This window comes from Varanus komodoensis, unplaced genomic scaffold (assembly GCF_004798865.1).
Source record: "Varanus komodoensis strain SLA01 unplaced genomic scaffold, ASM479886v1 scaffold1, whole genome shotgun sequence".
In the NCBI taxonomy this organism is placed as follows: Eukaryota; Metazoa; Chordata; class Lepidosauria; order Squamata; family Varanidae; genus Varanus; species Varanus komodoensis.
In genome coordinates this window covers 94,444,779-94,455,683 of record NW_025335268.1, presented here as the reverse complement: position 1 = coordinate 94,455,683, position 10,905 = coordinate 94,444,779, and the positions used below count along the sequence as shown (strand labels likewise).

Here is a 10,905-nt window from a genome sequence, read left to right as displayed (position 1 = left end):
TTCAGCTGCCAACAAGGTGATGCAAAGTTCCCACTCTATGATAATTCTCTCCGCAGAAGGTTTTAAATGTTCCCCGGGTTGTTAAGAGAAAGGCAGCACAGACAGTTTTCCCTGGACCAGTCACCTTGCAGACGGGTCATCCTGCTCTACTCTCGCAAGTTTCTCCAGCAGCATTTTGGTATTTTGCATTTCGGTGGGATACCTTGTGGGGCAATTCCTGCCAGCTGTGAGATAATTTCCTTCCATGCAAAACTGGCTTTGACCCGTCGGATGAGAGTGCTCTTCCACATCTTCTCCAATTTACTGTGGCGTAGCCAAGGCAGCTGGTGGTGTCAAGAATGTAACAGCGTGCCATCCATGAAACCCCTGCAGTTAGCCAGTGCTTGCAGGCAGCCCACCAAGTTTCTCGGAGGCTTTTGCACCTTCATTTCCCTATGAAGTCTGCCACACCTCCCTGAGAAGCAAGCACTTGCCAAGAGATGCCCCAAGAGGGCCTAGCAGGTCTGTCTTTGGCAGGATGATGGGTGGAGCTACCGATACCGGCAAGCCAGAGCATTGACATTCTTCACCACATAGAAACTCATAGTCAGTGGTGGGATAACCAGGGTCCGGCCAGGACGAAGTGGGCGAGGCTTCGGATTGGGCAGGGTCCCATCCTCCATCATAGTGAGTAGCTGCCCATTAAGCTGCACTGACCTGCATGCAAAGAGGAAGTGCGTGAGAAACCTTTGGAGGCTGGCCCCGTGCCAGGGCTTTGGAACGGCTATAGGAGTTGATGATGTACCAGAAATACAGAAATATCCACACCTCCAGGACTAGATGGTGCCTAGGCCCTGAAGGTCATTTGAGGGCCCAGGGCTGGGACCTACCTTGATGGTAACACTGATGCCATTCTAGCAGACTACACTTTTCCAAACATCGGGCTAGGAATTGCAATGTTGGGTGAGAGCAACAGCAATAAATAATGCTCAGAAACAGACGTGTGGGTGTGCCGATCGAAGTTCAAAAATGAATACAGCTGAGAGACCTCCTTGCAGTGCAAGCAATTACATTGTAATCTTGCATCTCTGCACCTTACTGTCACACCGTGTCTCTGACAATGCCTTCCCCAGTTAATCTGGGCAGATGCTTAAGGGATTTGTGCACCTGTGCACCTTGCTAAGTGTATTTTTATCTTATAGCCCCTGTGCTTCTGGCATTAATCTCCGAGAGGGAAGTTCTTTCTTTCTTAACAGTAGAACTGGGAATCATCCAGTGAAGCTGGATGGTGGGAGATTCGGTGGATGAAAGGGAGTACTTCTTCACACAACACATACTTAAACGTAAGGAATTTGCTACCACGTGATGCGGTGATGGCTGCCAACTCTGACAGAGTTAAAAGCGTTTAGAAAGATGCATCAAACATGCATATCCGTGGTTACCAGTCATGATGCCTATATGTTACGTCCAACATCAGAGGCAGTACCCCTTTGAAAGTCAGTTACTGGCAGCACAACAGGAAAGATGCTATTGCGTTCATGCACTGCTTGTGCATTTTCCATTGAGGTAGCTGGTTGGCCAGCATAGAAAGCAAGATGCTGGGCGAGACAGGCTTTTGGGCTGATCAAGCAGGACTCATCTTACATTGTTATTATTCATCTAATTTAGCATAAAGTACAGTAAATAAAGAATATGCTAAGAGTAGCTAACTGAATTGCTTGAAATCTTATTCATGCATTAGTCCTAGTAAAGCAATAGAAATGTTGTCAGGCATGTATGGATTATTGGGAAAATACTTCATCAGCTTGATATGCCATGAGTTAGATGAAATTATATACAGAAGTGGCTTCCACAGTGAGAAGCTATTGGAAAAAAAGGAGAAAGAGAAAAAAGGCCCATGTGGCATTATAGATGCTAACAGATTTATTGTGATAATAAGCTGCTGTGTCAGAACAGAAATGGAAGCAAAGGGATCTCAGCAAATCAACAGTAGGCAAAGTCAGCACACAAAGGGGTGGTGCAGGTTCAGGGGGTTAATTTGGGGGGGGCAATGTAGGATTGATGCCTGAATTAGCAGTGCACCTTTTGCAAGGTGCTAGTTCTAGTGAGAATGATTTTGGGAGTCAGCTGAGGACTCGCTTCTGCCTAATGCCTCTTCCCAGTTCCTACCAGAACAACCCTGCTCACCTAGAATGCAGCTCCTCCTGACCATAAGGCTGCAGCACATACTGATGGACGAGTTTGTCTCGAAGGGTCCCCACCAACTTGATTTTCTTCCTGGACCGATGGAGATTGATGATGTAAAGCGTGATGGAACCACGGACGTAATTATGGCTGTGAAAGAAACAGAGGGGCTGAGGCTGAGTCTTATGCATGCCTCCTAAAATACTCCAATGATGTGTTAGCTCTAGGAGTGAAGATTTCCCTTAGTGGTCACCAGATCCCAAGGCAAAATCATTCCCTTTCACAAAGACCATGGTATGGACCAGTTCACAGAAGCTTTTTCCTTAATTGAATTGCATAGCACTCCCTTATCATTTTTTTATTTTTTATTTTTTGCCCTCTCCTTTACAAAGAAAGGTTTGGTTAAAGAATGGCTCCAACATATTTTACAGTGGTTGTCAAAGTGTTTTTGTGTGGCCCTAAAACGGTTATCACTCCTACGTCCTCAATGCACTCGGGTTTTTATCTTTCCAGGATGGTGGATGTATGAGAATGGTGTGGCCAGAGGGCCTAGCCTGGGTTCTAAGACAGGCCATGAAACCAAATGGCTGTACCCATTAGGAAAGGGCTGTTACCCAAGGATGGAGTTCCACAGGGGGGCTCCCATCTGGAAAAAGAAGAGGCAATGTTAAGTAGGCACTCTCTGCTCCACAACCACTCAGTGGCCCATAGTGTGTAAGTGGACTGGGGAAGTAAGGGTGAAAAGCTGGCAAAGGAGTCCTATCTCCCAGCAGGGAATTAAACTGGATGGCCTTCAATTCTATCATTCTTTAACCAAGCCATTTTAACCCAGGAAACATGGAATAACTAACTGGCAGTGTGTGAGGTAGCTGCATCTACCACATTCCTGACTAACGGGACAATCAACACTCACCCAAGTCTGTGACATGTATTCTAAAGCCAGCTATTCACCATGTTTTAATAATTATATCCCATCTATATCCTGCCTTTTTTTCCTCTTGGGAGGAACCCAAAGTGGTTTACATAGTCCACTCCATTTTATCTTCACAGCAACCCTGTGAGGTTCATTAAAGTGAGACTGAGTGACTGGCCCAACATCACCCAGTGAGCTTCATGGCTGAGTAGCAACTACAAATGATCTGGCAGGTCCTCAGTCCAACCCTAGCCACTGCACCACTCTGGCATTGTAAGCAAATCCCCTTGATTCAGCCACCATGTGCAGCTGATTACCTCATTAAGGCTGTACAAGGATGATCAACTTAGGGAGTAAAAGGAAGCTCTGATGCTCTGTGCTGGGGCACACTGGAGAGTGAGCAGGGTCCGCTGGAGTGGTTAAGAGCATTGGCTGAAAGCTCAGCTACAAGAATTGGAAAGCTGGCCTTGGGCAAAGCCACTATTTCTCAGCCTCCATCTGGAGATAAGAACATTGGTCTGTTAGCAAGACCTTTGTAAGGTTTACTAAAATAGCATGAGGCATTTGGAGCTGTATAAATATTATTTCCCTAGGCAAGGTCTTCAGAGTACTCCTGCCCATGGGTCAAAGTTAGGGAGAAATGCCCAAAGCAGAGAGAATGTCCTCTGTTCGTGACAGGCACTCACTCCTCCAATTGCCCTGGATATGGGATGGTGCCAAAGGGCTGCCCACCTGTGCCTGCTTGCCTTCTCTTCCCCACCTGTCCTTGTCCCTCTTGCCAGTTACCTGTCAGTCCCTGGCCAGGGTTCACTCCAAGAGGGGGAGGCTTGTTGAAAGCACCTGAGCGGCGTGAGGAAGCAACAATAGGGACCTGTGTGCACAGGGAAGTCCCAGGCGCTGCACTTGCAAGACTTTGAACAGGTTTATCATAGAAATTCTAGCTGAGTTGGTGCCCCAAGTCAGGGTGGGGGGAGGGTGAGAAGGAACTGAAACCAGACCCTGGGGCCTTTAGGGAAATGCACTCCCTTGATCTCACCCCGATAGGAGTTATGTCACAAAGGCTCACCCCAGACCCAGGAATAACTTCTCTTCCCTATCAACACCATTCTACACTCACCCCTCTCCACAACCTGAGCAAAGTCTGATGCAAAATGGTGCACACTAAGGAAAAAAGAGGAAGAACGGCAACTGTTTCTCCCCCCATAGGAGAGCCTTCCTGACCCAACCCTTTTTATAGTAAGAAATGGGAGGCAAGGCAGGGCAAATGCAAAACATGCCACCTTACCTTTATGAGTATCCCTGACACATAGGAGCTCTGGAGGATGGAGCATGCAAGAACTCTGTCTTATATGGGACCTACAAGAGGTGATATTTCCTTCTAGAGGGTGCAACCGGTGTTGAGTAAACCTTCTTGGGTCTTTTCGTCACCAGCTCCCTGGCCTCCCACCTCTGTGGAAAGAGCTGTGCCCACCTGATGTGGTAACTCACTTGTGGTAGCTGGTGCAGTGTGCGTAGATGCGTAACTTATCACGAATTACCCGGCCAGGGCGAGGTTTCCTTTGCAGTCCAGCCACGTGCACGGCAAGCACTCGGGGCCCAACGAGCCGCTTGTAGAGCAGGGAGAGCCAGTAATCCTGCCCGCAAAACACAGATGGTTACTCTAAGGATAAACCCCTTGAAAAGATGGCATCAAAGGGAAGGGTCTCAGGCCTCCAAGTCTATTCTAGCTTGCTGCAGATTCAAGCAACGTGCAAAATATTCTGAAGAGACTTCTGTTTTTAGAAGATATGGGACAGAACTCTGCTAATATTCATGGCCATGTAAAGGGAAGACTATTTGGGCTGTGCAGTTTTCCTGTTTTAAGAGAAGCAGCACCTGTGTGAATTCTCCCTTATTCAAAAACTTTCAAAAACAGGAGTTCTGTCCAACATAGGGCCTTACTGCTCTACAATGAATGAGGGTCTGTTATGCCATGCAGGGAGTTTTGCAAGATGACCCTGGGGGTTCCTTACACAGGTGTGTTTAGAGACAGAAGGTGTTGGAAACTGTGTGAATTGGATGACCTGTCATACAATCCTATTAAGCAGACGTGCCTGTCTCCTGGCAGAGCCATTACAAGATGCATTCCCAGGGGCCCAGTACAGCTTTACAAAGAGGCCAGGGCTATGAAATTGTGCACTAACCACATGGTGAAGAAATGTTGCTATAATCTGGCAAGTGGCTGCAGTATAACGGTCCCTTCACTTAGAGCCCCCTGAGAGCGCTCACTGGCAAAAACCAAAGGACATGAAATGTCATTTGTGGTTCTTCTCTCCATACTTCATGTCCTGTTCTTTCCAGAGACAAATGTTCATGCCTGCAAATGAGATGCAGCCCAACAGCAAGGGTGTCCTCAGTCTGAAGTATGAGAACAAAGCATACTCAGGATGCCTGTGCAAGGCAGGCATTGTGTTACTCCCATCCGAGGTCCTAGAAGCCCTAAGTTCTCCATTCCCACAATACAGGAATCTTGTCTCGCCCTTATTTGCATGTTCTGCAGCAGAGATGGAAGACTATTTCTTTTTAAAAATAGTCAGAGAATCTTGTGAAGAATAAAATCATAGTCAGCTATCATTCTCCAGGGCACAAGTGTCAAAGTGCGATTCCCATTGTCAAGTCAACATGGGCCATGGTGGCCAGGGACAATGGGAGTTGTAGTCTAACACACCTGGGCACTGCAGGTAGAGAAAGGCTTAGTTGCATATTCAGGAATGGAAGGACAGTACTGTCATCTGTTATAGTCACAGGCATGTAACTCTTTCCCTCAGCTGCCAGAAAGACAGAAGGTACATTGTCCTGTCACCACTCACCTTTCACTGATTATTATGATAACTTATGAGGGGAAAGGATGCTGCATGCAATGCAGAGCCAGATAGACCAGTGGCCTGGTTTAGTTGAAGGCAACTCCCTTTGTTCCCTCATTCAAGAGATTGTTTTTCCCTGGGTTCAAATTGGGCCCCAGGTTTCTGAGTAGCAACTTGAGTCAGTATGTGTTGGTGAAAGACAATCCCAAGACATTACAGCCTTGTGGTTACCTTCAGCTCTGGCATAAGAGCGCCTTACAAACAGGAAAAAAACCCTGTTTCTGTTTTTGCACAATTGCTACTGCTCAAACCCTTTGCTGTCCACAAATAATCCTCAATGCTTGTACGAGGGGGCAACAGGGTATGCATTTCCCATCCTGCTAAAACTGAACTTGGGGCCAAACTAGGCTTGGAAGCCTTCCCTTTTGCTACTACTTCTATGCTGCCTAACAATAGGATACCCAGCTGACAGTTGTGCATCAGCTCATGAAGTGACAAAGGGAATGGAGTCCCCTGCAAAAAGAAGAGCCATTCCTTGTGCGTATGGTTATTTACACACACACGAGAGAGAGGAGGAGGGAGGGAGGGAGGGAGGGAGGGAGGGAGGGTGTCTGGGTATATTCTAGAAGATGTTAAGTGGGACAACAGGCTCTGTGTGTCCTACGGAACCTAAACCATTAATCAGCACAGGACTGCGCCAGAATGAGCCAAGCATGTATGTGACATGGCAGGAAAGGGATCTTGTCCTGCTGGCCGCTGGTGTATGCTGGGCAAGAACACAAAATCTCCTAGGCATGCACATGAACTAGAGCAATGACCAAGTTGTACCATATCATCACCTCTTCCTGACAGAGTTCAGACCATTGGGCTGGATGGGAACCGAGTTCAATTGTCATCAGCAGTCGGGGCTCTTTGGCTGATCTGAATGAGGCACTTTTTCACTTCATTCTATATATCCATGGCAAGTGGTGAATAGAGGTCTTTGCGACTCAGGATGCAAGTGCAAGGGATGTGGCAGAGCCAGCATCAATTGCCAGATTCAGTACTGTGGTACCTTCTGTTACAAGGGTAGCTACATGAGCAGCATCCGCCCTGGCAATCCAAAGGCCAGTAAGTCAAGCTGTTCTAATATAGATGTGCAGATGTGTGATTTTCTGTCTAGCAGGACTAGAAAACTCTATCCAATTGTACTACATACCGTCTGCTCATAGAAGATGGGACGTATTTGAAGACAGTGCCTTTTATATTTGATCTCAAACAGCAGCAGAACTGAAAGACATTCATCCTGGCAAGCTGAACTATCCCTGGATTTCTGAGCTACTTCAGAAGAGCCTGGGAGCTCAGTTATCATAGCTTCTGCATCAGCAGAGCATCTCTGGAGCTTGGGCATTCGCTTGGATGGTGCTGGATCTGCTATGCCATGGAAAGCAAAAGAACAGAGCTCCTGCAGGGCACCCAGCCCAAGCTCGTCACCAGCCAGGCCAAGGTAGTGATTGATGCCGTGGCTTCTCTCAGCATCTTAGGGTTTACACAAAGGAAAGACAGCATGTGGAAAAGTCTTTGTCACTAAGTTAGTGAGAGGATTCAGTTTCACATCCCAGTAGTCCTGCACGGGCCCAAGCTGCCGCTTTCATCTCACTGATAGCTCCCACGGGAAAAGAGAGCATGCCACACCTCACCCCAGCTTCATAGTCCGCCTGTGTTAAGCTTTGCCAATGCTGCCACTTAAAAAATCCTTTAGCAACTCATCTGTGCAATAAGAGGCAAGATACCAGCTAAAATGTATGGGAGATAGTAGAAAAAAGAAAAAAAAAGAAAACAGAAAACAGAAAAGCTAACTAACGAACTAACTTTATTTTTGAATGTAATAAATTAAGAAAGGGGGCACAAATGATAGAGTCCACTTCTATACTAGGACAATTGGTTTGAAATATATGGGAAGCTCTGCTATGTAGCTCCAGGAATGTGGACTCTTCAGGGGTCTCCACATTCTCAGTCTTCCTGGCACAGCAGTGAACAAAGAGAGGACTCGCACTTTGGTACTTAATTGGCAGCAGTTGTAACTTTAGTTGGGGATCCTATACTTCTGGTTCTTCTGCATATGCTGCCAAAGTGCCTGATAATTATCTGTAACATGCATTCCTTTCCCAGAATCCTCCAGTAAGTTATTAGGCAAGGCTTCCCCCTTCCCCATCTTCTGAAACTAGTCCTCATGAATGAAGCAGGATTCAAGTGGTGCCCCTCCTTTTTTTTTTCTGGAACAGAACTAGAATTGAGGTGAAGGAGGCGTATACAGCAAGAAACCCAGATCACATGTGTGGGTGCCATAATGTCCTTCGGTGCTATGGAACACCCACAGAACAATTGCAGCAGAAGCAATATAACAAAGAGGGCTGCTAACGTCCTTAATGCATTTTCCTGATGCATGAGGATGTGAAGCAAAAGAAGCCAGAATCAACAGCTGATTAGCTGGGAGACAACTGCAGAAGCCCATGGTCTCCTAGAGACTAACTGCAGAAGAATGCAAATGCTACACATCATTAGAGGCAGGAGTCAGCTTTGTGGCTGCCCTTCTGCTTTCCAGATCCCCACACAGCATTCCAGGGGCCTGCTGGCAGTGTCTCTCAGATTGGTACCCTGGACCAGGCTTGTAAATTCCTGGCTGGGGAGATCCAGAGCTTCTCAGTGCTGCCAAGAGTTCCACTTGCAAGGTGTAGAATTTATTAGACTGAAAAAGATGAAAAGAAAACCTGCTACTTTTAAAGACCTTTTACATACGGTTTCCTTATTAGGGTCCTGTGTACTTGGAACAGCAACTGCCTCAGCCTTTTTGAAGAACTACGAATGAGCAGGTTTGCATTAAACTGAAGGGAACTGCCCTGCTGTGTGAAGTTGTGAACTTCTTTCACCTTTGTTCCTATAAATCTAAACTTTGCTCAAGCCCATATTCCTGGCTCTTCAGCCTTTCCCTAAGGAGCCAATTGCTACAGCTTTGCTTGTTTCTACAGCATGTTTCCAGGACCCTATGGAACCCCTCTTGCCCTCCCCCGCCTCCTGTACGGTGCCTTGCATGGCCTTCCCCCAAGGAACCCCTGACGCTCTCAGTCTTGTGAGCCCCATGAGGGTCCCCTGGAGACTCTCATAGTGGACCAAGTTTCAGCTCCAGAGGTAACCTTGCCCCATCTGCTTTCAACATGTTCTGCCTGACATTAACTAATGTCTCCTATTAGCACTGAAAGAAACCAATCTGGAAAAATGTATTTTCAAGCAGAGTTCAAACAGGCCACAAGGAGCAGCGGATTTTCAGCTGCACATAGATTTTTGTTTTGTTTTGTTTTGTCTTTTTTTTTGTGGTGCAGCCAAGATTCTGAGGAACAGGTCAACGGTACAAAAGTCAAGCAGAAATCCTCTGATTTACTGACTGGTAAAAAGCAAAGGGAGAGGGAGAAACGCAGACTGATACAGCAGAGACATGAAGAAGGAGCAAGGGGATGAGTGAGGTGGGAGAAGAAAGGGGTGGTGCTGTGTTGAACTCAGTGAAAGGGACAGACGCTTCAAGGGACAAGACACAGATAATGGACGGGTGTGGGGAAGGAATGTGTGCAGGCTTGTGTGTGCTGCTGGTGGTGCAGCCATAAAACAGAAGAGAAAGAAGCACATCTACAGCAACAGAGAAGAAAGCAAATAGACGTTTAGGGTAGACTCCCAATAAGAACAGATTGGAAGGGGCAAGTTGAATGTGCTTAATACAGTACACACCTACCGGCAATGGGTTAAAGTTCTGGTCCACCAGATGGTTATGCCCATGGTCAAAAAATGAGTGTCGCATTACCACATCAATGCCCTGGCTGGCCAGCATTCCAAGAGAGTTCAGCCACCTGGCAAGCAAGAAGAAAACTCAAGCGCAAGCCTATACATATATATCTTTTTATAGGATCGCAACCCTATATGTATTTCACAGGCAGGAGCAAGCCACATTATCTTTCAAAGGGTTTCTAGCATTCTGCTCCCAGTCACAGTGCCTTCCAGATGTACCCGTTCAGGAATAATGACCTCAGAGAAACAGAAATGTTACAGTAGGTGTATAAACTGGTCTGTATTCTTATTTTATGGAGAATGCAGCAGCATGTGTCCCTACCCATACTTTTTTCTTCACAACTTCTCATGAAGTTAGTTCACACAACACACAAAGCCAGAGACCTGGCTGAATATTGGTTTCATTAAACCAAGGGTTGTTGTTGAATCATGAATTGCTGTGCTGTATGAACGCAGCCATACTAGCAAACCACAAACTATTTAAGTTTCACAATCAAAAAACAACCCATGGGTTTGCTTAATGTATTATTTGTGGTAACAAGCCATGGTTTATTAGTGCAGCTAATAAACAAGCCATGGTTTAATGATGAACCCCATTCAGCCTATAAGCTGGATTGTCATGTTGTACGAACCCAACCACTGACTGCTCTGAAGTCACTCTTAGCAGATACTGGGGTTGCTTCTGCAGTAACAGTTTAACCTGGAATTATTTTTGTCCCTTCACTTCAATCCAAATCAAGTCTAATAGACAATTATTGACAAGTTATAGCCAAAACAGTTGCAATCCAGTGTTTTCTGCATTGTGCCTTATTTTTTGGCAAATTTCATTTTTCACAATTAAAAAAATGCAGCATGTTTGTGCATCCATGTGCATGTGCAAGGTAGGGTTTGGTGTTGACTGGCAAAGCACCACTGAACCTTCCCCGGATTCCTATGACTTTAAATAGAAACTTTCTCTTTCTGGTTATTTGTAATTTCCTTTTGTTTGGTGCAACCAATAAATTGCCATTTAACTGCTCCTTCATTAATAAGTTCTTATTTTCTGGGAACTGTAATAATTGATTTCTTCCCATTTTTCTTTTCCTTTTATTGTAAAATAGTGGTATTTTGAAATTAAACAAAAAGAAAAATAATGGGAGCAAAATACACATGCACACTTATGGAAATAAG

The 10,905-nt window shown here is 45.9% G+C and overlaps 1 protein-coding gene across 1 annotated transcript in view; it reads right to left on the bottom strand.

Annotated features, from left to right (window-relative positions):
* Positions 1–392: 392 nt before the first annotated feature.
* The window catches only part of HPSE2 (heparanase 2 (inactive)), a 142,093-nt gene continuing 131,580 nt past the window's right edge, over positions 393–10,905 (bottom strand). Inside the window, exons 9-12 of the mRNA XM_044450119.1 lie at positions 9,683–9,797; positions 4,565–4,710; positions 2,167–2,313; positions 393–696 (exon numbers count right to left, since the gene is read on the bottom strand). Coding sequence (XP_044306054.1) covers positions 531–696; positions 2,167–2,313; positions 4,565–4,710; positions 9,683–9,797 — 574 coding nt within the window. The 3' untranslated portion in view covers positions 393–530. The remainder of the gene's footprint in view (positions 697–2,166; positions 2,314–4,564; positions 4,711–9,682; positions 9,798–10,905) is intronic.